Source organism: Theropithecus gelada, chromosome 4, assembly GCF_003255815.1.
Source record: "Theropithecus gelada isolate Dixy chromosome 4, Tgel_1.0, whole genome shotgun sequence".
In the NCBI taxonomy this organism is placed as follows: domain Eukaryota; kingdom Metazoa; phylum Chordata; class Mammalia; order Primates; family Cercopithecidae; genus Theropithecus; species Theropithecus gelada.
In genome coordinates this window covers 110,655,578-110,682,288 of record NC_037671.1, presented here as the reverse complement: position 1 = coordinate 110,682,288, position 26,711 = coordinate 110,655,578, and the positions used below count along the sequence as shown (strand labels likewise).

Below are 26,711 nucleotides of genomic sequence, written 5' to 3'. Positions count from 1 at the left end.
CTTGTAGCTGTAAGCCCTTGAGAAGCTTATGGTCAAATGGGGAAGAAAAATGAAAGCAGCTGACTTGTAGCATCCGATCCCAGGGAATGGTAGAGCCATTGTGCCAACTTTCCCCCACCCCAATAAAACACTAACATATATATGCCTTCGTGCATAAGTAACCAAATATTTTGCCAAACTAATAATTTGATAGATAGGTAGTACCATCGAAGAAACTTTGCAGCATGATGATAAATCCATCCTGTACTCACCCATCTCTCCAATTCCCCCTACCACAAATGGAGTAATTTCAGCAATTTTCATTGAGTCTTCAGTTGGCTCTAACCAGAGACATTGATGCCCTCTCATGGGAAGGAACTATGGGAATATGCTGACAATTTCCTCATCATAAGTTTATGGTGTCTTTATTTTTCCCATGAAGCTATAATTTATCATGTGTTGTATTTCCATTTAAGTCTATTTCTTTGAGTATTCTGAACATTTTAGTCATATAATGAATGTTTAGGATATCCTGTTAGATAAAGGGCCCTGTATGCTATAATCAGAATGCTAATTTGTTAAAAATATCATTTTAAAACATTTTGCACATATGCACATACAAATGAGAATTGAAGGGTGCGTACACAAGCAAATGTGGATCCAGATGGACACATTTACTCAATTTAGTATAAAGGTATTTTCATGTTTCTGAAAACAATGGGTGGTCTAAAATACATTCATGCAATATGGATTAGAAGCCCCCAATCATATGGTAAGTTGACACCTTTCTTCATCGTTAGGTTGGGTTAAACTGTTCTAACAAATGGTAGTACTCTTCCATTTTTTGTTTCTTTCTTCAGAGTTAAAAGAAACACTTCTACTGAAGTTACAAAAAAAAAAATAAATGACCAAACCTTTAAAGTTTTTATGGTAATTAATTACATCAAATTTACACCTAAAAGGCCTGGTGAAGTTATTAGCAGATAAGTTGAAAGTAGAAAACTATAAATGTTATCTGAAGTGTAAGATTGAAGATTTAAGGCCTATGGAAAATCATTTTATTCAATTAATTTAAAACAACTGATCCACAAATTCAGAAATCTGAGTATCTGTACAATGTGTGTTTATCAAAAAAGCAACTAGATGTGACAAGGGTATTTTTATTTTCATTCTGTCTACCTTCTTGGAAATATTTTCCCGATTTTCTGAACATTTACCTAAAGCTTGGGAACATATTGACAATGTTTACAAAAAATGCAATACAGTTTCCATTTTTGAAAAAGATAACTTTCTCTAGATTAGTAAGACATAGATGTCAATGTATATAATTAGCCTACTATATTTCAATTGGGAGAATAATTTTTAATGTTTTTGTTTTATAGTACTTTTCTGTGCTTTGTCTAACTGAAATAAGATACAATTTTCACGTATGTGAATTTGAATATATTAATAAAAGGCTTATAATGCATCCACTTAATATGTGTTGATTGTCTTTCAAAACTATACTTGTGTTTTTGTAATATAGCTAATATAATTACCAAAATTAATTACAAATAAAAACAATAGAACACACTTTTCTATTTTCTACTGTCAGTCTTTGATCTATTTTTAATTTTTCTTCTCTCTTCCTTATTTGTATTCATTTTGATGCCCATCAATTTGTTTCTCTATTACTGTTATTTTTGCAATTTTCTGGTTCCTTTATAGCTTGTACTACTCTCTTTGATCTGCTTCCCTTCAAGCTTTATTTTTGGTGCTGTTTTTCATGTTCTATAAAAAATCTTTTTGCCCCTCTTCACTTTATTCTTTTGATTTAACTCCTTCTTAGAACAAGAACAAACTCCAGCTTTGAGTGAACAGGTAAATATTTTTGAAAGAGTGAGTCCGGAGAATCCTCGGCTTCGCGCTGATGAATAGAAATGGTTGAGAGCCTACTTCAAAGGCCCTCAAGAACAAAGAACCCTTTCTGAGGCCACTAACAAATCCACCGATTTCTTCTGACCCATCTTTGCCAAAAGATATGAGCTAACGACAGGACAGAACTGTCTTGTAAGAGTAGCCAAGCAGGCTTGGGAACAAACATATCCTTGACATAATAAGGGGAAAACATACTGTTTATCTCTTTAATAACCATCCTGAGGAAAATTAATGTTACTTTGTCCTTTGTGCAGAACAGTAATTGGATTGTGTGTTTCATTTATATCTGGACAAAGGCCAGGATATTGAAATACTTCTCAATATTAGATTTTCTTGTTTAAAAATTAGATTTTATTGGCATTCTCTTTCCGAGATTTCTTCATTAAAAGCTTCATTAAACATAAATCTCCTTTTACACAGCAGAAAACAAAATTATTTTAAGGAGGTCATTTTAAAAGTCTTTTGAAAGGGTGGTGCTAAGCTTTTGACTAAAGGCTTGTCTTTTCCCAGGGATCTGGCATTCCAGGGATAAAATGATTGACTTTGCCTTCATGTGTCTAATATTAATGATATGGATGTTTGAAGCTATATAACAAGTTACTATGTTCTAGAGTCTAAGGCTATTACAAATATGATATCAAAAAATTGGGGACTAGGAAGTATGCTGTAGAGGTTTGATTCAGTGATTCTAAACCTTGGGGGCCTCGTCTACTCTGGAAGAGAAGTCATCCATCAAGGAGAGAGAGTTTGCATAGCTACTGGGCTGCAAAATACAGCTGAGCATTAAGTACGTTTCTGCACTTAACTTTGATTATGGCTTCTAGAAAGGTACTAGCAACGGGGAAAGTGATGGTAATATAGTTTTTCTACCTTAAAACTGATTACTCTTTACTCCCTGCAAAAAATTGGACAGGCCCACTTCTCAGCACTGAGTAACATAATTTTCTGGGCAGAGTTTGTGCAAGCCCAGTTTTATCCTTTGTCTCTTGATGCTCCGTGTTCCTGGCTCATGCCTTTTGGAGGGAAGAGGGATAATTAAATAGTTTGGTTTTAAAGGCCTTCCCCACTGGACTGCAAGCTTTGTGTGTAAAAATAAATAAATACATAAATAAACAAACGCCATGTGAGATGTCAAAAAGGGACAATCCTAATAAAGACTGAGACTATCTAGAAGAACTGAAAACCAAGATATAGATGTCCACGTCAAAGCCTGTGAAGTGAGAACATTTATTCCATGATGACTGAAAACTGAATGTAAAACATTTATCAGTGAATATATATGGTTTTCTTTTCCCCTAACGGAGAAAATAGCAACAAAAAAACCCCCGAGTTGTCTCATATCAGCTTGTAATATTTTGTTAGTTTCTACCTATAATCTTTTCAAGGAAATGGCAGATGAAATGAGCTCGTCTCTGCTCTGGGTGGGTGTGAGGTGGGGGTGGTGATTTAGACTCAGAAGCCCTGGGGGCCCGGGAGCCAGGGCTGGGTGTGGAGCAGGAGCTCAGAGGAACCGGATTCTGTGCCTGCAGAAGCCAGGATGGGTTGGAAGCACGCATTTGGAGAGAAGGTAGAACCAGAACTGGATTCTAGGCCATATGTCCCCTGGGGTCAGGGCAAGAAGCAAAATGGAGCAAGGAGGTATGAGGAAGTGACACCTGGAAAAGTCTCCAAGGCCACTGCCACGGCTTATGGAGCATCAGAATGAGCCCCATGGGGCAAGAGCAAGATTGCAAGGTTGCGCAGCTGGTCCACTCACTCCCTCCCCAACTGTATGCTTGAAGTCATGCTTTTCTTGGGGTCTCCTGCTGGAAAGCCTGTACTCTTGGCCTCAATGCGAGTCAGGAGTAATCCCCACAAGCACGCCTTCAAACCTTCTCTTCCCTGGGTGTAAACACTCCTGCTTCTCTGCAGGTTGCTGGGTGCAGGGTGCAGAGAGGTCTGGCAGGGGCCTCACAGAGCACAGGGCAGTTGAGGTCTGAGTGACTTCACAGGGAAGAAGGCGACTGGAATCAGATGGTTATGAATCTTGGATGGCTACCTGATCACTCCTTCCACATCTCCCTCCTCGCTAACATCCTTCAAATAGCTGGTCCAGGGAGTCTAACGAATTCCATGACAACCGATAAAAAAGAAAATGGCATCTTTCTGGCAAAGAGAGAGTGTGAAAAAAATGTAAAAAAGGAGCAGCCAAAATCACCAAAAGATAAATAATATTCACCAGAGAAGTACTCTGTGAAGCAGAACAAATACGAAGGAAGTACAAAGAGTTTAATGAAGCACGCTGTGTCTGCAGGAAGCCCACAAGGCAGAAATGCAAGGACTGAGGCTTTGAAGGATGCAAGACAATGGAAAAATCGCTGGGGATACAGAAGCAGTCAGAGGAACCCTAGTGGGCTTTAATGTATTCTTACTGGTGCAATACAGAGAAAGCGGATGGAAAGAAGGTCAGGGTATAGAAGACCCAAGGGGCATGATTATTAAGGCAGATATGAGTGTCACGTATTAAACTCTGTGACCTGTCAATAGTCTATTTCCTGACCCTCCAACAGTGCAGTCCTTGGAACTCTTGTCCATCTGTATCTGCCCGTCTGGTCATCTTATCCAGTTTCATGGCTCCAAACAGTCCATGTGCTCACACCTCTGGCTGAACTTCTCCCCTGAACGTTTGCTTCTTATATTCATCTACCCACTCCATAACTCCACATGGATGTATGACAGGCCTCATAAGCTAAACATGTCAAAAACTGAACTCCTGATACTCCATGTCTGCCAACCAGCTGCTCCTCTTAATGTCATCGCCAAATGGTAAGTGGGGACTCCATTCTATTGAATAGCTTGAGTCACACCTCACATCCCATCCACAGTCAGTTCAGCTCAACCTGCAAAAAACTCCAGAATCTAACAATTTCTCATGACCTCCTCTGCAGCTCCCTAATCCAAACCACCACACTGCTGATCCTCTCTGGCCTCTCCACCTCTGTCCCAGGCCCCTCACGTTCCCTTCTCTTGCAGCATGATCCCACGCCACTCTACTGCTCAAACCTGTAAGTGCCTTCCCCTCTGTGAATAAAATCCAAAGTCTTACGATGACTCGCAGCTGTCTTTGTGACTTCTCCTACAGTCTGACTCTTGCTGCTCTCCCTCTCACCTCCTCTGTTCCAGGATCATGCCAGGAACGATGTCTCCTGCCTCAGGGTCTTGGCACATGCTCCAGTTGCCCACATGGCACACTCCTTCACTGCCTTCAGATCTTTCCTCAAACATGGAAAGTGTTCTTTAATGAAGACAATATTAGGACATGCTGACTTTTAAGAGCCATAGACAATGAAGGTTCAAAGCAAAGACTGACTTAGGAGACATCACAACAATGATAACTGTTTGCATTAGTGCTCCATACTACAAGTATATTTACATTATGAAAACAAAACTGTGAATGGATGTTATCATCCATATTTTTCAATGGGATGCAAAAGCTCAAATAAACTGTCTCATCCAAGGTCACACAGCCAGTAACTTCTAGAACCAGGAAGTGCAGGCTTCACTTCAGTTTTGTGGCCCCAGAACAAGTACTCTTGCTTCTCTATATTGAAATTCATTATATAATGATAATAATAAGAGTAATAATGGAAATGATAATAAAAATAATAATAGCAGTGATAGCAGCTAGTGCTTCTTGTGTACTCCATACAAAGCACTGTTTTAAGCCTCTTACATGCATTCATTAATTTTATCCTTGCAGACTCTTAGGAGGAAAGCACTATTATTATCTGCAGTTTGCAGAGGCGGAGACGGAGACAGTACCAGGATAGGTAACCTGTCCAAGGTCAACCAGTGGTAAAGGCAGAGCCAGGATTTACAGCCAGATGCTGGGTCCTTAACCACCACCCGAAATCCCTGCTTTGTCTTCGAACATTTTCTCTCTGCTTTTGCTAGATGTGCTAGATAGTGTACAGTTGGACAGGAGTGAATTCTCCAGTTGGCTAATTAGAGATCAACTGCATCCACCAAAGATGTCTTGAAAGCATATGCAGTTGAAGAAATACCATCTTTAAATTGAGGTTAAATGTGAAAAATTGCAACATAATCAATAACTGTCAGAGGTTGTAAGAGCCAGTTCAGCAGAGGCTTGTGGCCCCTGAAATATACCATTGACCACCTTTTCTAAGGTAGATGTTTTGTCTCTTATGGAGATGCACAGTCCTGCAGCTTAACTTTTCACTCCAGCAACCTTTGCATTTCTCCAGAGAAGAGCCCAGCAGGGAGAGGAGCAAGATCTTGCCTCACCTGGGGTGACTGTAGGCGATCTGCTTGAACTCGTTGTTCCAGTTGGGTCGCCCATAGAAGGTCTTCTGTTTTAAGCCTGTGATCACATCAGTATTTTCATCCCAATGTAAAGCTATGTGAAGAGCCTAAAGTAAATTTGTGGCATTAGATGACATTTAGAAAAAATATATAAGCCTTCTATCGATAAAGAATAAACTAATCATGTTCATTTGTAGATTTAATTAAAATATGTGTAAAGGGCTGGCAATGCTTATCACTATTTGCAGATGTCACCAATGCTGTACTTTAGGGCAAGCATCATATCTCATTTATGTCTGAATCAGGCCTCGTCGGAACCAAGTGCCTCTTTATACATAGTAGGTGTGCAATAACGTTAACCTAGAAAGAATATTTTCCTTTGAAAGGATGAAAGTAATATAGTAAATGTGGTTAAGAAAAAGCAAGCACTAAATGACTTCCTTCTTTTCCTGCCAAACTTTTCAACAATTCATCTCTACCTGCTATCCCCTTTCACTTAACATTGGCTCCTGGGGAGTTGAGAAGGGCATTGCCAGATTACAGTGCTATGAAATGTCTGGGAAGAAACTGCAACTTACAATCAGACCTGCCTAGCGTGTTGAAACGGTGTGATGTATACGGTCCAGTTTCAAGTGCCGGGAGGCCGTGGAGCCCGGCAGGCAGAACATGGTGGCCAGAGCCTAGCAGGCGGCTTGGCTGGAGCTCTGTGCCTAATCATTCGCCTTGGAATTAAGTGACTCCATCCAGGCATCATGTAGCTAGTGGTCAATAAGTGAGCGCCCACAGCGTAATCCCTTGTGATCATTTTTTTGTTTGTTTGTTTGTATGTTTTTGGTTTTTTTTGAGACAGTCTTGCTTTGTCGCCCAGTCTGCAGTGCAGTGGCACGATCTTGGCTCACTGCAACCTCCGCCTCCTGAGTTCAAGCAATCCTCCTGCCTCAGCCTCCCAAGTAGCTGGGACTACAGGTGCATGCCACCACACCTGGCTAATTTTTTTTTTTTTTGTATTTTTAGTGGAGATGGGGTTTCACTGTGTTAGCCAGGATGGTCTCAACCTCCTGACCTCATGATACACCTGCCTTGGAGTCCCAAAGTGCTGGGTTTACAGGCGTGAGCCACCACACCTGGTCATGATCATGTTTTAAGTTGCTGTCATTTATTTTAGCCCCTTCTGCGTTCTGGTAGCTACCTTGCTTCTCACCTCCTGGGATCTGTGTCACCAGTGCTCATCCCTTAGACCCCTATGTGGTGCTCTATTCGTCCTCACTCTCTTGACTCATCCTGACCCTGACCAGTTTGGGTAACAACCCTGCTGGGTGCAACTCATGCCCCAGGTCCCCACTGCAAGCCTGACTTTCCTGGCTGACTTTCTCTCCAGTTTAAAAAAATAGTTGAATCTAGGGAGGTTCAGCTGAAAATAACGGAAGTGTCCCAACAGGCCAGGAGACAATGGCAGGTTGATCTCAGAAATCCAAGCCAATTATATATAAAAGAAACCTGAACTCATATGTTCATCACAGCAGTATTCACAATAGCAAAATCATGGAACTAACCTAAGTGTCCATCAACAGTTGACTGGACAAAGAAAATGTGTTATATACCTACTATGGAATACTATGCAGCCATAAAAAGAATGAAGTCATGTTCTTTGCAACATGGATGGAGCTGGAGGCCATTATTCTAAGTGAACTAACTCAGAAACAAAAACTCAAATACTCTGTGTTCTCAGTTATTGGTAGCAGCTAATCAATGGGCACACATGGACATAAAGATGGGAATAACAGGCACGGGAGGCTCCAAAAAGGGGGGATGGTGAGAAGGGAGTGAGTTTTGACAAAGAATCTACTGGGTACTATGTCCACTATTTGGGTAATGGGTACACTAAAAGCCCAAACCCCACCAGAATGTGTTATACCCATCTCACAAATGGGCACACACACCCTCTGAATCTAAAATATAAAGATAAAAAGAAATCCAGGTTGTAGAAAGTTGTGAGCAGCCAAGTCTGACCCCAGATGGCAGGGCTACTGCTGGAAAAGAGTTGGGGTATAGGACTCTGTGCAAAAAGAAGGTGGGGAACAGTGGCAGAGGGTGTTAAGTGATATGTCAGGTGCGGGAAGAGAACAAGCAAAGCCATGGGTGTGTGACCGTGCGCAGTGTGATGGGTGAACACGCATCCTTTGGTGGCTCTGGTGCCAGAGGAAACTGATGGGGGTGGGACACAACTAGTGAGTCGGAGTCAGGCTGGGAAGGGCCTTAAAGTCCTTGCTGAGAAGTTTGGGCACCATTTCACACACAAAAAGGGCCTTCCCTACTTACACTTGTGGTACCGCCAATCACTGATGTTCAAACATTTGGAATGATATTTGTCCCATATTTCTCAGCCCAATGTTCAATTAATCTCCAAACTCTGTTGATTTGCCCTTCATAATACCTCTTCCATCTGTCCCTTCTGTTCTTGTCATTTTGCCACTTTGAGGTTGTTTAATTCAGTTTAACAATTGGGTATTTCTAAAACAGCCTCTTGATTCTTTCCCGACAGAATGCACCAATTATTTTTCCTTTAAATGTTGAAATTAGTGATTTTCTGCCTGAAATTTGGGAGTCGAAATAATTTTCAACATGTCATGGCAAAAACGTAAGACATCTATTCTAATTTACTCGTGTTTAGAAAAAAATGTATATTTTATAGCGTATTCTTGGAAGTAGTAGAGATGGGAGGGGGCAGGATTGTGTTGTCGCCAAATCAACTTCAGTTCTCGGTTATGAGAACCTCAGTCCCATAGCTCCCAGTTGGCAGGGAATACCTAGGTGCACACTGGGATCAATGCACCTTAGAAGTAGAAGAGCAGGCACAGTACTTGAAAGCAGAAGACAGAAGCTGTCTGTACTTCACCAAACCGTTCATCAGTCAAAAATCCCACTTGAATAAGGAAAGTGTTTGTTTGGAAAACATAATTAACACTATATAATTCATTAAGATGTTTCAAGCCTGGTTCCCAAGAAACCTACATTTCAAATTATCCCAAAGGATTAAATATTTAAGAAGGACTGCAAATAAGACCATAAAAATTCATTAAGCTACTGAATTTCTAGCAGAGTCTTATTCATTTGCAGATGTACAGAGTCAAATTACAGTGATGTTCCTTAGGGCCAGTGTGTGTGTGTGTGTGTGTGTGTGTGTGTGTGTGTGTGTGTATGTGTGATGTACATACACAGAGCATTCACTTGTAAATGCAGTGATTAATGCCAATCTCCCAGGCTCAAATATACTTTCCTTAAAAGTATATATCAATAATAGCTGCTGATTAGAATGTATATTGTGTAACCTAGTAATCACTTCATTGTTAATTCCCATATTTGAGGAGTTAAAATGAATTACAGTGTAATAGTTATCATTCAAGAGTATCAACATTGAAATGCTACCATAGTCAATATTTTGGTATACATTATTTTTGGTAAATTCAATCTTAATGTTTCATTAATACAATATACTGCAGAACACCTGCCAAAACAAAAGATCATCTTGATCTTAGGTAAATAAACATACATGCACACAATTTCTAAGAACACCTTAAGAGAACAAACTCTGGACAAATTGCGTATTCATAATAATTATTTTCTATAGACGCTCACATACTTGACAATACAAAATGTTGAATGTAAACACCTAGGAATCTTTTTTGCTTAACTCTGAACAGCTCAAGGCACAGAATTAGAACCAGTCAGGAACTCAACAACATGATACAGCCAATCAGTACTATTCATTTGATGCCACTTTTAAAGGGACAAATGCAAATTTATTTGGGATTTCCAATCTCTGGATTGTCTTCCATTGTCTGACCCTTTCTATTCCTCAGCAAGTTAACTGTGGCTTCTTTTTTGGTTCTTTGATTGTTACAACTTGAATCACTCTTGCTAATCTGATTTTATTTCACTCTCCTTTCCTTTTTAAGAACATAAAAATAATTCTGTCATGCTATCAGAGTGCTACATAGCTCATTATTGAAATTGTTTCTCGTTGCTATTAGATGAGTTAAGCAATATTGCTTATTCTCAGAGTCTTATCAGTACCTGATTTTCATCCCAGCCAGTAAGAAATATATGATAACTCAGAAAGTGAGTTTTCCCCTGCTCACTCATCCGTGTTTCCAGTGAGAGTAAGAGATCGGCAAACCACTCAAAAGCTCTTGCATCCCGGCAAATCCAGTAGAAATACACCTGTCAAGAGAGAAGGCAAGTGAACGGATCTATCCCTCTTTTCATATGTGCTGATAATCACAGACTACTTTATCTCCCTCAAATTATTTGAGCCCAAATGGGCACTTCTGCAAAATAACATGCTTTTTTTTTTTTTTTTTTTTTTTTCAGTGAACAAACAGTCACACTGTGATTTCTTTAGAAAAAATTCACATTGTGTTTGAAAAAGCCCAGAGTGAATTCAGAGAGTCAGGAGCCTGTGGGCCGTGCCAGTTTCTCTGGATGAGGATCAACTCACCACATTTCTGGCTGTGCTGCTTCTGAACAAGATTAATAATCATAACTAGCTGTGCCTTTCACTGCTCCCAAAGGGGGATAAACCGTTAGACCAACCCCTTCATCTTTACTTATGACCTAAGCTCCGGATTTGAACTTTGTTCTCCAGAGACCCCAAAGGCTTGGGCACTAATCCACTTCACTAGCTACGGCCTCTGGAGAGTGGAGATTATGGTAATTTCAGAATCAAGTCACACAGGCCAGAAATTTCCTCTCAGTGAAACATATCAGTGTCCAAGAAAGCTGGTGGGTGGTGGCTGTGCCTGTGTGTCAACTGCTATAATGAAATTATGTCTAGGAAGAATTATTTTTTTAACTCTCGGTGTTAAGCAAATGGCATGTGACAAGAAGTAGTTCGGGTTTGCTAAAATAAAAGCTTAGTTTTTGTGCTTCGAGTTTCAAATAATTGCATCTAGAAGAAACCACAGAAGAGAAATCTATTAATTCTCCCAATTTTTCTCACACTCCCACCCCTTGCTGCCCACACCTCTCTCTCTTGTGCCTTCTCCCCAAAGAGATATCTCTACGGCTTAACAATATCCATGAGGGCTGGTCTTGATTCCACCTGCTGCCTGGTAAATCCCCACCAGGAAATACCTCATGTGGTGATCAATGTTCTCTTCTCTCCCTCTCTGCCAGCCAGCTTGTAAGCTCACAATCATATAATCAGAGATATCAATGAGATTTAATTAATAGATCAAATTCATGAGACAAAAATGAAAGAGTTTATTTCAAAGCTAAACATCTTGTCTATTCTCTTCATGTTTAGGCAGGACTTTATAATATTAATTATTTGTAAGAGTAAAAGATGCTGAGAATAAGGCCTCTTCTTTCAAGAATTAGGCCTACATATTTGTTGGACAGCTCCTGTTCACAAGGGGACTTAAGATATTAATTTTGGGACAAATAATCCCTCAGTCTCTAAGCGCAAAGACCTTCTTTTCTCAGGAAGAGACAGGGCTGCCTTTCTTTTCCTGACACTTATTTCTTCCTGGGGATTATCTGTGCACAGCCTCTCCAGGCAGAGCGAAGCAGGGATTCCCTTTGGTGACACCCTGTGAATCCCCATGAGCAAGGGACTCAGGTTCATCCATTCGTTCACTGATTCAACAAATATGTATTGAATGCATCCTACCTGTCCAGACTTTTCTGTGCTCTGGAACTATACAAGTGAACAAGACAGGGCCAAAAAAAAAAAAAAAAAAAAAATTGATATCCTCTTAGAGTTTGCATCTTAGCGGGAGAAGGAAGATGATAGGTAAGTAGAATATAGGCTATGTCAGATGGTGAGAAGTGCATGCAGAAACCCCAGGTGGACTAGGAAGTGTTGCAATATTAAGTCAAATGGTCAAACAGGGGCTCATTGAACCCTTTCTTGTTCTTGGCCTCTTGTGTTCACTTTTATAGTTCCAAGGCATAGAACAGTTTGGAGACATAAGAGGCATTCGGTACATATTTGTTGAATCAGTAATGGATGGACACGAACCCTCAGTTCGTGGAGATTCATATCCCCTCTTCATGAGAAGGGGACATTGGAGCAAAGACCTGGAAGAGGCGAGGGAGTCAAATGCTTAGAGGAAGAGCTCTGCAGATGGTGGGAAGTTGTCCTGAGTGAGACCTTTCCAGGAAAAGCCTGGAGGCCCGTGTGGCCGGAGGCCAGAGAGGGCAGGGAGAGCAAGGAGACGGGCAAGGGGTGGGCTGGGAGAGCCATAGCGTTGTAGGGCTTTGGGTCCATCATTGACTTTCACTCCGAGGCAGGAAAGCACAGGGAGTTGGCAAGCAGGGGAGTTCCATGGTTCACCGCAGGTGGCAGGATCTCTCTGGCTGCTGTATTGAGAACAGAACCAGGGGATGGAGGGTGAGGGAAGAGGAAAGGAGGCCAGTTAGGGGCGGATTTTATATTCGAGGTTGGTGATGAATACTGCTATCTGCTTTCTTTTCACTTTGTGTAGTGCCTAATCCAAATTACTCTTTGAAAACCTTAGCTCTCACTTTGCCTTGCTTTGCTCTGGGTGGAAATGAAAAAATCTACTGGCTGAATTAACAAGGTGCTCACCTACGCACGACCCCCTCCTCCCTGGCCTTGGTAGTCTGTTTCATCTCAGAGTATGTCACTGGGCATAGAGCAAATATCATTGATTTATTTTCTCTCTTTCTCACTTTTTAAGGAACATGCTTAAAACAGATTCATAGATGGATGATAAACCAGAGCATTTGCTTTATTAAAAAAATCCTCCAATTTCAAATCTAGTCCCAGTCATGCTTTCTTGAAAACTATCCCCATCTTAGCTTCCTCCGTACATGAAACTTTATCCTTTCAAATAGAAATCCGTCCTTACTTTCTCATGGCCTAGCTGCGTGTCAGTGTTCTTAGGGTTTGTTAAGCCTTTTATACTTTTTGCTTCCTTGTAATGGCTTTGTGTGTTTTTCCCTCCGTAATTGACTCGTAAGTGACACTGGGCAGCTTTGGTGTAAGAGGCTATGGAGGAAAAATGGATAGGCTCAGTAGAAGTGTTTCAGGCAGAAAAAGAAAGAAAGGGACTTTGAACAGAAGCAAAAGGTATTTACTTTGACTTTCTTTCATCTTTCTAATGGTGGGGGACTCTCACTGGGAAGGGACATAAGAGTTCCACCTCTGCATTTCGCCCATGAGAAAGGACCTGGTCAATGACAGACCAAGTATCCCAAACAATAGGCTACAACTCTGTGATCTGTGCTTTCCAATGCTCACTCCACCTTAGTCTCCAAAAATAAAACAACCCTGAAATCAGCTACCTGTAGAAAGCATGCCTTTTCAGAATTCCATGGCTGATCTCAGAGACCAAAATACTTGAGTTTACTTTAAAAGATTTTATTAAATAGAAAGTCATTCTCAGTAAAATAACAAAAGTTCTGAACTTTCATAGTAATAAAATTATTATTTTTTTTACAGGACTCATCCCACACTTTTTTTTTTTTTTTTTTTTTTGAGAGGGAGTCTCTCCCTGTTGCCCAGACTGGAGCGCAATGGCAGGATCTTGGCTCACTGCAAGCTCCACCTCCCGGGTTCAAGTGATTCTCCTGCCTTAGTCTTCCAAGTAGCTGGGATTACAGACATGTGCCGCAATGCACGACTAAGTTTGTATTTTTTAGTAGAGATGGGATTTCACCATGTTGACCATGCTGGTCTCGAACTCCTGACCTCAAGTGATCCACCCACCTAAGCCTCCCAAAGTGCTGGGATTACGAGCATGAACCATCGTGCCCAGCCACATTCTTGTAGATATAGTGGATGTCTAGATGTTTTGGGAGACCCCTCTGAGACTGTGTCATGGGGTTGAGGGGTTCTGTGTGCATGTGGCCTGTCATAGACCTTAGCTGTCACATCGTTCCCAAGCACTAATGATCAGCCCAAACTCAGCCATGTCCATTTGCAAAGGGCTTGGGTCTGAGTGACGGTCACAAGGCTGGGCTCTCTGTGTGTCCCTTCTCATTTTCATGTTTTCCCAAGCCTAGGTTTCTCTTTAAGAATTCTTCAGCAGCACATAGGGACCAGGTCAAAGAGGTCTGGGGCCAGTAGGAAATAGAACTGTGCTAAATTTTGATAAACAGTTTTAGAAAATGAATTGAGAAGCACTACCAATCTGTGTTACTACGAGAGCTCAGACTCTCCAATCAAAGTTGGATGCTTTCAGGCGATTGCATCTCCAAAGCTTGTGCCGTATCTTGAATAGATATCCATGAACACAGGCAGAGGGCCCTTTCACAAACACAATCTGCATGTCTTTATATCCAAAGTCAATTTCCAGAGGATGAAACAGAAAAAAAATTATTTACCTATGTATTTATTTATGGCCTAGAACCCCTCTAAACAAGGAAAGTGTACACAAGAATACAGATTTAGGATACAGTGTAGCATGGTACAACAACTCAACGTTGTGAGCCTATGAGATCCATCTGCTGTTGTAGACTGCTGCCGGCTTCACCATGCAGGTAGAAGTTGCAAATAACTTGTGCAACTGGGCACAAGTTTCTTAACTCGAACCTAGATTATTGCATATGTAAAATAGCAACAAACACAGAACAATAGCTCATGAGGTTATTGTGAGGATGAAAGGATATGTTTCACTGAAGCATTTAACACAACGTCTGGCAGACACAGTAAGTGCTCAGAAGATGTTTGCTGCTATTGTTGCTATCCTTGTTTGTCATTTGGAGGAGCTTAGAGAATGAAGAATGAAGACAATCTATTATAGAGCAAAGAAGCAGATGCGCCTTGCTTGGCATGTGTTCCCACTCCTGGTCACTGAGAAGGGAAGCCAGACTTGACCTCTGGCACCAGTGACAGAACCAGAATCTCAGCATTCATCATGAAGACGTGCTCCATGAAGGGGAAGCCCCTCACCAGGTTCGGTGTGTACTAAACCAGCCTAGAGGCATTTTACAGGGAGCCAGGGGCCCACCTTGACCATCGCCTCCTCAGGGAGAACGGCAGTGGCTTGCAGTGCCACCTGCCTCTTGCTGGGCAGCGTGCCTCTGTATCCCACACGGCAAAAGAAAGAACAGAACAGACAGAAGCTTGAAACCAGCAGGATGACAGAAACTCTGCATAGAGGGAGAATCAGGACCGTTTTCCAAAAGGAGAATTTCTCTCCATGAAAAGATAAAGACTGGTGTTTAGAAAATATATTACCTACTCAAAAAATGGTCACTCTTATTGTCCCGATTTTTATTTTGTTTTTGTTAAGGGAATCCTGGATTAATACAAGAACAAATAAGAAGAAATAAAAGAAGAAATGTTTCTTCTTAATGATAAGCCTGCCTAATGTGTAAAACTTCTAGTTTAAAGTGATGCAATTATAAAATTGTTTTTCTGGTGAACCATTATAAGGCCAAGACCAGGCTTTGTGAATCATTTTTCACCCTTAAGACATTTTCTGAATGTCATTATCCTCGATGTTAACTATTTCATGACTATATTGCTACTTTGCCCTGTGGCTGACGACTGATTTCTTTTGGGCCCCGGTTTGGTCTAATTACAGTTAATAATCCTTATTGGACAACTGGAACGTACTTTTCTTTTCTTTTGGAGACAGTCTCGCTCTGTCCCCTGGGACTGGAGTGCAGTGGCACGATCTCAGTTCATTGCAACCTCCGCCTCTCAGGTTCAAGCAATTCTCATGCTTCAACCTCCTGAGTAGCTGGGATTACAGGCACCTGCCACCACGCCTGGCTAATTTTTGTATTTTTAGTAGAGATGGGGTATTGCCATGTTGGTCAGGCTGATCTTGAACTCCTGGTCTCAGGTGATCCGCCTGCCTCGGCCTCCCAAAGTGCTGGTACAGGAGTGAGCCACCACACCTGGCCTGAAACATTCTTTAATAGCAGAATGATTCTGTAAATTGTGGCCTACCATACTATGGATATATATTCCACACTATGAAATACTCTAAAGACACCAAACAAAATGAAATAGATCATCAGGTATTGACACTGAAGGTGCCCCAAGTTATGCTTTAATGAAAAACAAAACAAATTGCACTTCCTCTTCCTTCTACACACACACACCCCTATTTATGCATAAATGTGTATAGGTATATGCATATAAATGCACGGAAAAGGAATGGAATGAGACATATTTAACTGTTTAATGATGAGTTTCTCAGGGAGCAAAGTTGGGGAGGTGTTTAGTTTGGGGAGGGAGGTGAAGGGAGATTTTTAAAACGTTTGTGTATTTCATTGGACTCTTTTACAAGAAGACTGTAGTCATGGAATCTGTGGTTAATAGACTAAGATATTAAACATATTAATACTGATCACTTCTGTACAGAGCAATGAGGGCTGATGGGGTACTGAGGCCTTTTGAGGCCCTCCAAGGAAAGGCAAGAAGCACACGTTTCTTTAGGAGAGGTGTGCATGGCCCCTCTTAAAGAGGCCAACTGATGGCAGCAATCTTGGTGGTGAGTGGAGATGATCAATTCCAGGAGTAGCCAGAGCTCCAGTGTGAGGGAAAGGGAAAGTAAATAATTTCTCAAAGTAAACAGATTAAATTAAATGCATTTTTCATTCACTAGAAAAGAGAGCAGGCCCTCCTCTGTTTTATTAATATATTTTAGTAGGGTATGGATTTTTTGTCTTTTTTAGCCTCTTTCCCTTGTTCCCACTGGCCCATGCTGTCTTTTTATTTGAATTATCTGTTTATTATACTAGGTTAAGAACCCAAAGGCCATTTTGCATGGGACACACTGTAAATACCCATTATCATGGTTATATGTTACGGAGCTGATGAAGGAAGACAATTTATGAAGAAACGAGATTACCTCAGTTTTTGTATAATCTATTGTATTGCAGTCTGAAGATTACATATGCAGTTAAGAAAACGCACCACATCTTGCAGTTGGCAGTTCTCTCAGTTCTGACTGCACAGCTGTGATATTAGGGAGAACTAAAATGTGTAAGCCAATCTATTTATGTCAGCAATCCTCTCCCTCCCTCCCCATTCATACACACCTATTTCATTCATCATTTTGACAGTTTGCACAAGCAAACCATCCTAATTTTTTTTCAAGAGCTCTTTTCACAAATTGAGTGTGATGTAGAATTAATCATACCCGTTAGGCAGGAGGTGGAGGACTTTATCGCTAGAGGGCATTTTTCGCCCCCAGCATTCAGCTTCCTCCATATTGCATCACAGAGAATTCTCAACCACCCTCAGTCTTCCCTCATCCCACAAGGGCACAGCATTCTCAGCTGCCTTCAACTCAGTGAAGTTTGGCTCTTACTTCTGTTGAAAATATTTCTTTCATGTATTACAACTTTTTTCCATTTTCATCACAGTAAGCCATCATTATACTTCTTGTTATTTTGCCTTCTTGGGAAATCCCCTCCTGCCCATTCTTCCCCCTCCCCTTCCACTCCCTGCCCCCTCTCAGATCTTTCAAAATAAAAGGTACTTACAAACATAGAGATTTTAAGACATCAGCTTCAAATGGAAAGTACTACCTATGATACTTCCCACTAAGGAAGTGGCAGGCGTCTTATTGGTTATGCTCCTGCGTTTTACTTAGAAGTTTTCTAGAATAATGCAGCAGAGGAGAAGGTTAAAGAAGTTCTAGTTCGCAATGGTGACAATTGAGAAAACTTTGGTGCCCATTTTTACTGTAGACTTGCAACTTGAGTTTTGTGTGTAAAAATCTATACCTTAATGCCAACCAGTGTTTTTACACATGGAGGAAAAAAAATCACACCTAATTGCAGTTAACCATTTAAGCTTAAAATTCCAGCTCTCAATGCCTGTGTGAGTTTTCCTTTCCTTCCTTATTACAAAAGAGGACAATCTGAAAACTATAGTCCAGACTTAAAATTGTGAAGACACCGTTAGATAAATACGTACTGCTTTGCTCTGCGCTGCACTTCAAAAATTATATAGGCGCTGACAGTTTAGTGGAAGGGGTAGTCGTTATATCTCAAAGGCATGTGGGTAGCCCTGACAAATATTAGTTACATAAGCCTAACGATAGCTGTACTCAAACCAACACAAAGTTGCTTTAAAAGAGAGAAACTTCCTAAGCCTGTTCTCATGCCTGCAGACGTGAAGGAATTGGATGTGAAGTGTAATTTTCAGCCTAAAGTTTCAATAGCATGAAAACCTCACTTCTTCCATGAAAGAGCATCAAAGCAAAAATCAGAAACACGCGCTCAGGTCCTGACTCAGTGGTGAACCAGCTGGGTGACTTTGGACCAATCGTCTCCACTCGAAGTACAGATACTGACTTTCATGGTCTTATGCAAAACTAGGAGATTAGGGCCTTTAAGTTAGTTTATGATCCCACACTTTAGCTTCCCTTCTCCCACATGACATTATTTCTGCCCTTATTTTCAGCTGAGTCGTGTCCAAATAGTCCCTCACATTTTTATAAGCGATGAAAACATTGCTTTTATATTTTTGACTCTACGGTTTCTGTTTCTTGGAATAGAAATCAATGTCCCTATTTTATGGTTTTGTGGTGACTGCAGTGCTGAAAGCCTTGAGAAACCCCACAGGCAGAGCCCAGGAATGACAATGGAATGCTGAGAAAGGAGGTGGTATTAAGACTTTGTAGGCTCCTGTATGAATTTTAAGATTTTGGGGGGTTCTTATAAGATTTTTCCTCTATGTTTCTAGTAAAATAATTGGAATTTAGTAAAAATCATTGAACAATCTTTTTGGTTACATAAACAAAATCTTAATACCCTTAAATTTTAAAGAAAATTGTATACAGAAGCCATTGTTTATTCTTTTTGGACATGGAGACATTTATTCACTCATTGATTTATTCAATATTTTAACTATATATATAGTTATCACATAATATGTGTGTGTGTGTGTATATATATATGTGTGTGTGTATAAAGATATCCAGAGAAGCTATGTTCAAGGAACTCACAGTCTGTTAGAGAAAATAAGATTATTTTGCAAATCTTAATGCAGGAAAGACATGTGACAAAACAGGAGGGCAGCAAAGGAGTGGTGGAGGTTAAGAGAAGGGGGAGGTGATTGTGAGTCGGGTATGATGAGAGTGAGACTTTGCATGCCTCTGAGCAGGACTTGAAATATTAGCTGGATTAGTGGGTGAATGAAAGTGAGACACGCTATCCACCACCATCTTCCTGTGAAGCGCAAAGTGACTTTTAGTGCCATGGAAACCATGAAGCAGCGAGCCACCTCTCTAAGCGGGTTTTACTTGGTAGACAGCAAGAGGGAAGGAAGAACTTAGGGTGGCTGAGAAATCATCACGAACGAAAACAAAGCATTGCTGTGAGGTCCAAATATCCCAGTCACTGTTTTGCTTGCTTTGTTAAATATATTACGGTGTAGAGGAAAGAAGATGAGCTTTGGTGCCGAAAGGATCTAGATTCAGACTCTAGTTCTAGTATTACTAAGCTCTCTGTGTGCCAGGATCCTCATCAGTATTGAGAATATTACCTATCTGAATGAGCTATTATGAGCATTCAGTAAGATGACTCTATCATTTCTATTAGCTTTGTGATCTAGCTTCAGTTTTCTCATCTGTAAAATGGGAATGAAAATGATAAGTACGATGAAAAGATGGCATGAGATAGTGCATGTAAAATGCCCAGTTTTCTTCCTGTTAGGTAGTTAGTGCTTGATAAATCTAGGCCGTTAGTAGTAGTAGTACTGGTAACCTATTTATATCTTTGGTAGATATAATCAGCATTTAGATAATCATTTATATTTCTGTACACACATTTCTATAGTAATATTTCCATATTATTTGTCTTATTTAGCATTAAAACTCTCTGTTGGATATGGATTCTTATTTCTCCATTATGTGGATCAGGAAACCCAGCTCAGAGAGGTGAACTGCAGGCAGTACTTCAGTCAGGGTGGAATCAGGCATGTTCTTTGATAACAGTAAAATTCAGGTGCCGATTCCCATGGTCTTCCTACAATATTGCACTAGGGTTGCAGGAGGAGCTGGGGTCACATCTACCATGTGTTGGTTTTGTCATGGAAAGAGCCAGATGAACCTGAGTTTGAATCCTGATTCTGCCTTTGATTACCCATGTCTTTTCAGAAAAATCAATTTAATCTCTCCAAGCTTCAGGTTCCTTATCTGGAAAACAGGCTTTGTGTTATTTACTTTATAAGGTTATTGGGGAGATTAAAAAATTCAGATGAGAAAATGTGTGTCAAGAACCTGTCACTTGGAAACTCGGGAAATAGCTAATTCCTGTTTCTTAGTTGGCAGAGACCCGAATTTAGAGATCTTCTGGCCTGCACTGCCTGGGATGCTTCACAGAATACGATTTCTTGACAGGTGTTAGGTGAGGAAAGGTTCTGTGGCTAAATAACCTTGGGAAAGATAGATGAAACAAAGCTGAATGAGGCTCTTTTCTGCGGAACTGTATTTTAGAGACAGAGTCTCGCTCTGTTGCCCAGGCTGGAGTGCAGTGGTGTGATCATGGCTCACTGCCTTGAACTCCCTAATATTTAATTTTTTTGTAGAGATGATGTCTCACTGTGCAGCTAAGGCTGATCTAGTCTCAAACTCCTGGCCTCATGTGATCCTCCCACTTCAGTCTCCCAAAGTGCTGGGATTACAGGTGTGAGTCACTGTGCCCCAACCCTGTAGAACGTATTTAATGACTAGTAGATGATGTCTTCCAGCGTGCGATGTTGCAGGAGCATTGCTTAAGTTCCACTACAGAATTCTCTTTATGGCTCATGTCAGGTGACAGATGTCCCTTGTTTTACACATTGAGAGCTGGTGGTTAAGTCAAGCATCTCCCTTTGATAGCTGAGGACACTGTGTATAAAGGGTTAAGCACAGAAGATACGCAGGACTGGGCCCAGCACCTAGCTCGCCTGCCATCCTCACTCCTCCTGCATTCACACGGCTTTGGGTTATTAGGGCTCCTTGCCTACCATTCCTCTAGTGCCTGCTGCTGGTCCTAAGAGGGTCAAAGTATTGGATGGAGTGTCTAGATATGACAAAGGAGGGAAAGAAATTCTAGAGGCATCTAGTTGTAAAACATACAAGAAATGACAAAAGGGAGATTCAGAGCGGGATGGCCACCCCACAGCAAGGTGGCCAATAAATCCCAGTTGTGGCTTCTTGTTAGGACTGGGTCCACGAGAGGAAGACATCGAATTGTACACTTGCAACCGCAGTCTGAAGCTAAAGAGACTAAGGAGAGGTTGCCTGTTAATATTGCGAACTGCCACCCAGTCACATAGCCATTTGCAGCCTGTCCATATTTTATTGAGATGAGCAATTACATGTCCTGTAATGGCAATGAAGCAATAAAATTTATGTCTTGTCATCTTTAACAAGATTAGACATAACCTTACTCATAAATGTAATACTGAGTGGAGATTTTTAAGAACATAAGTATAGTTAAGGATCCTTGAGTTTATCCCTCATAGTTAATTAAAATCCTCCCCAAGAATTGGCAGATGATAGATATAAGGACATTGAACCTTTTAATCCATGGAAGGGTGAACTAATGATTTTTCCATACCTTGCTCAGCTTCAGTGGTGTCTGCGCCTCACTGCATTTGTACCATATAGATTTCAGAAGAGCAGCGAAGGGAGTGACTCCGATCCCCGCGGCAATGCACACACTCACTGGGTAGTGAAATACATCTGTCAGGGCAGCTCCAAAGGGCCCGTCCACTGCCAGCCTGGAATCACAGAGGAACGCAGCCTATTTGACCTTCAGAACACCTTGCTCGTGAACCCAAAACCATCTGGAGCTGGTGCTTTTTATAGGACGTGTTTGCCAGTGCATGCAGAGGTTGACTCTGTGCCTGAAAATGCCCTATTTGGAGAACCTGGGGTTAGCATGAGGATTTCCAGCTCTGCCTTATTGGGAGACAACCAGGTTGTCCTGGCCCGGGCACTGTTCATAGAAGGACAAAGCCTGACATCTCTCGCTATAGCTCAGGCCTCTTCCATGTGGCATGCTCTCCTTACAGTTCTTAGAAGCTTGTTTTGGCTCCAAGTATTATTGAGGCTGCTGGAAGAGCCATCTCCCTTTCCACCCCAGTTGCCATCAGAGGGAAAAATCTGGAAGCATCAAGATAGCTTAGCAGGCTTCTCTTTCCTCTTCCTAGTGTCATTCTCCCCTGTTTACTTTTGGTCACACATCTTAGTAGGTTTATGTAATTTTAGTCTAATGGAAGCCATTCATTTGGAATAAACATAATTTTGAAGTCATTTGTCAGTTCTGTGGAACTTCTAAAACCCATTATTTTAGATTATACTGACTCAAAATCTGTGGTAATTAGGCCTTGGGTAGCACTGGTATTTTTCTTTGCTTAGCAAATGTTTCCTAATAAGGATAAGGTATATTCACTGAATAAATAAGAGGGTCCTTAGTATGGTCCTATGTAGGCTGGCCCCTGAATTCTTCTCCATCTCTCATCACTGGTTTTCACTCTGGTGAGATCTTAATATTCCTAAAATATTAAATACACAATACTCCCTACTGCCACGGGGCCTTTGCATACGATACCCTTTTCCCTTGGAATAATCTTCCCCGGTTTCTTTCCTTTTTTTTTTTTGAGATAGAGTCTTGCTCTATCTCCAGGCTGGAGTGCAGCGATGCGACCTTGGCTCACTGCAACCTTCGCCTCCTGGATTCAAGTGATTCTCCTGCCTCAGCCTCCCAAGTAGCTGCAACTACAGGCACGTGCCACCATGCCCAGCTAATTTTTTTGTATTTTTAGTAGAGATGGGATTTGACCATGTTGGCCAGGATGGTCTTGATCTCTTGACCTCGTGATCCGCCCGCTTCGGCCTCCCAACGTGCTGGGATTACAGGCGTGAGCCTCTGCACCTGGCATCTTCTCCAGTTTCTTCCTTCTCTCCTTAGTTAGTTAATAGTTATTCCTCTGGTAGGTCTTATCCAAATCATTCTTTTCCTGTGGAAGCCTTCTTGAACCCCTCAGGTTAGGTTAAATTCCCTCTTATATAATTTATAACTACATGTTCCCCTCCTCTATAGTCCTCATCACAGCTGTAAGTTTACAATGTATTGGTGTGTGTGCATGATCTGATTGATGTCTGTCTAGAGCTGTGAGGTCTAGGAAAGTGGGAGTCAGGGCTCTCTTTGCTCACTGCTGTAATGCCAGCGCTCTCTGACATGAAGTTGTTCAATAACAATTGGTTGAATACATTGTAAAGGGAATGTTTAAAATATTTCAGTCAGCAGAATGTATTCAATAACCTCAACTATTCCAAAAGCACACATTTACATATGAACAAAGATATGCTAATTAAAAGGTTTCTGAGTTATTCATAACCATTCCCTAAGGGGTGTCTGTTGAAGACACCGGTGGTTGGCCCATTTGGGCTTTACTATGTGTTCATGAAAGTTCAATTGGGTTTATTTTAAACTGTTCTATATGCCAGACTTCCTAATAATTCAAATGAACTCTCCTCAAGTTAATCTTAATTAATAAGGCTTTATTACATATTGATATATGGAAATGGAAGAATAAAAATAAAAGGTCATTAACCAGAAATGGTTAGTATCTTAGCCCACTGTAGATTATTCCATAAATAATTAGATAAAGGAAATTGAGAGAAAGAGAGAAAAAAACCTGTACATAGATTAAAATGTCTTATTGTTCATTTTTTAAAAAGAATCAGTCATATTAGGGTTTTATTTGACACTGATTTAGAAAGATATCAATTAAATCCAAAGAAGAAATCCACAGAAATATACAATAAACAAATTTCTACATCTTTAGAATTGAAACTCAAAGCTACAGGAGAAAGTATTTAGTCTTCGTTCCCTGCTAATACAGTAATCCTCCTGCCACATCCCTGAGAGATGATCATATTCCGATGTTAAACTGCAGGGCACCTTGTTCCACTTAGGGGCAATTCTAAGTATTAGACAATTTTTTCTCGTGTCTTACTGAAATCTGTCTTCTGACAACTCTCATCTTTTGCCTTTCTGAGAAGCACATTCCAGATCTTTTTCCTTTTTTTGCATCTCAGGCCTTTAAATAGTTGATCATAGCTATCACGACACCCTAGTTGTTCTTTTTTGGGCCCAAATTTCTCCATTTCTCCAGATTTTTAACAATCTGAATCAGCTTCCTTTGCACACATTTTTGTTTATCAAGTTTATGCAGCTATCCCTGCCTTGAGTCAGACACAGCATTCCTAACAATGCTGCTCAGAAAATGATTCGTCTTGCCTGCATCCATGTCCTGTGAGTCCTTGTTGGATAGTTCAGCAGCACCCCACCCTACCCCATTAAGTTCCAATCTCATTTCTCTGAACTGACTGCATTTACTCCTCTAATAAACACTTCCATTGCTATCTCTGTGGTAGGTGACCATTCTTATCTTGGTAATAATAATAGTAGTTAACTCTTTGAGCACTTACCGTGTGCGAAGTATTATGTTAAGTGTTTTTATGGACTGTTATATTTGATCTTAAACAAAGCCATGAGTACCATTATTGTCATCTTCATTATACAGATGAGGAAACTGAGGCAGTGTGTTGCATACATTCTCCAAGATCATACACAAAGTTGGGCTTTGAACCCAGCTCGTCTCACACTGCAGCCCCCAGCTCTGGGCACAGGATAACCTGCTGAAAATGCTATCAACTCTGAGAAATTCCTCTGTTTTCCTTCAGAAGGCCTAGTCTTTTAAAAGAGCTCACATTCTCTCCCTTTTTCTTGGGCTTAGAGGAAGAGGCTTCCTTGTTCTTTTTCTGGGCTTGCTTCTCCTCCTGGGCTTCTCACTCATGAATTCCAGGGGCTGGATTAAATTTGTCTGGGATCCAAAGCAGTAAAAAGATCTAGTGCTCTCCCCAATATGGTAAATTTAATTCAAAACTGAAACAGTGGGGAACTGTAAAATCATCCAAGGAAGTCCAATAACATCCTGATTCTTTGTATGTTGAAGATTTAAACAAATTCTAGTTTTTTGGAAGGCTTTGCCACTAATACATATGCCTACACACATACAGAGGCAGAGGGTGAAACAAATTAGTGAACGGAGGGAAGCAGCTCTGTTTATGACAACTCATTTTTATCGAGCCCATAATTACTTACTGAGTGACTGAGGGTCAGGGCCTGTTCTAGGCCCTGGGAATGGTAAAGTGAACCAAACAGAGCCCCTTTTCTCATAAAGCTTCCATTCTAGTGTGCAGAGATAGACAGTAAACAAGCAATCAAGCAAATATTTAGCATGTCAGGTGGTGGTATGTACTATAAAGAAAAATAAAGTCAGCATGTGGCATCATGGCGATTGAGTGACTGCTGGGGGTTGTTTCATGTGGAGTGGGAAGGAAAGGCCTCACTAGAAGGAGACATTTGAACAGAGACCTGAAGGAAGAGAGGAAGCTGCCCAGCAGAGATGTGGGGAACAGCATTCCAGGTGGAGGGAACAGCAATGGCAAAGGCACTGAGGACCACATTTTCAGTGTGTGGGAACAACAAGAAAGCTGGAAGAGCTAAGCCCAGGAGGGAGCAGGAGGTGGAACAGATGAGCCCAAGGAGGCCCTGGGGATCCTGTTGGGCCTTGCAGCTGGCGATGCACTCCATAGGCAGAAAGCATATCAGCTACTGAGTAACGTGTACCGAGTTCTTCTTGGGGGACTGGCTGAAATGCTATCCGGTTTGTGAAGGGGAAGGGTGGTTGATAGAGCGGATAAGTGCATACACACAAGGCAGAAGCCAGATAGCAAAAAGGATGAAGCCTTTTGCCTTGGCGTTGCCAAGGGGAGAGCAGGGACCGAGAAAGCAGTTAGATACTGTGCTCTGCATATGTGTGTGTGGTGTGTGTGTGTGTGTGTGTGCTGGGGCGGTTGGTGAGGGTGGGTGCTGTGCAGTGCTTCTACTTTTATGTCTGACTTTAGGCATTTGCACTGCACTCTGAACCTTAAAATTTTATTACATTGCTTCATTTCCACTATAAAAAAGAAAATAGTCAGGTGTTGTCATCTGATCTGGGGCTCTGGCTTGAGCAAATGATGTTTCTACTTGGCTTGGCATCATACCATTCTTGAGGACCGGGGTTTGAAAGGAAGCCTGTGACTCTTCCTACCCACTAAATACAACCAAGCCCAGCGGTGCAGTTACAGCTCAGTAGCCTATGAAAAGAGGGAAAGCAGGATGATAAGCTGATTACATTTTGTGTCTCAAATTTATTATGGTACCTTGTTTGTCACCAATAAATATTTGTCAAATTAAATGAGATAACGAATCCATATTGGCTCCAGGGCTTCATTGATTCTTTTGTCAAATCTTTCCTCTGTATGCATTGCACGTCAGACACTGTTGTAGGCACCGGAGATTCCGAGGAGGAAAGACAATGTCCTGCCCTCAGGAACTTCCGTTCAAAGTGTCTCTACCGAGCTCCCTACCGAAGTGCTCACGGCAGTGGCTGCTTCTTGGTAGTTCCTGATACCCTCCAGGGATGGCAGAAGTAGGAATCTCTTGATGCTTCTTTTCAAATATGAAATTTT

The 26,711-nt window shown here is 41.2% G+C and overlaps 1 protein-coding gene across 1 annotated transcript in view; it reads right to left on the bottom strand.

Annotated features, from left to right (window-relative positions):
• NOX3 (NADPH oxidase 3) overlaps positions 1–26,711 on the bottom strand; it is a 60,155-nt gene that overhangs the window by 6,096 nt on the left and 27,348 nt on the right. Inside the window, exons 10-12 of the mRNA XM_025384060.1 lie at positions 21,739–21,901; positions 10,273–10,419; positions 6,181–6,305 (exon numbers count right to left, since the gene is read on the bottom strand). Coding sequence (XP_025239845.1) covers positions 6,181–6,305; positions 10,273–10,419; positions 21,739–21,901 — 435 coding nt within the window. The remainder of the gene's footprint in view (positions 1–6,180; positions 6,306–10,272; positions 10,420–21,738; positions 21,902–26,711) is intronic.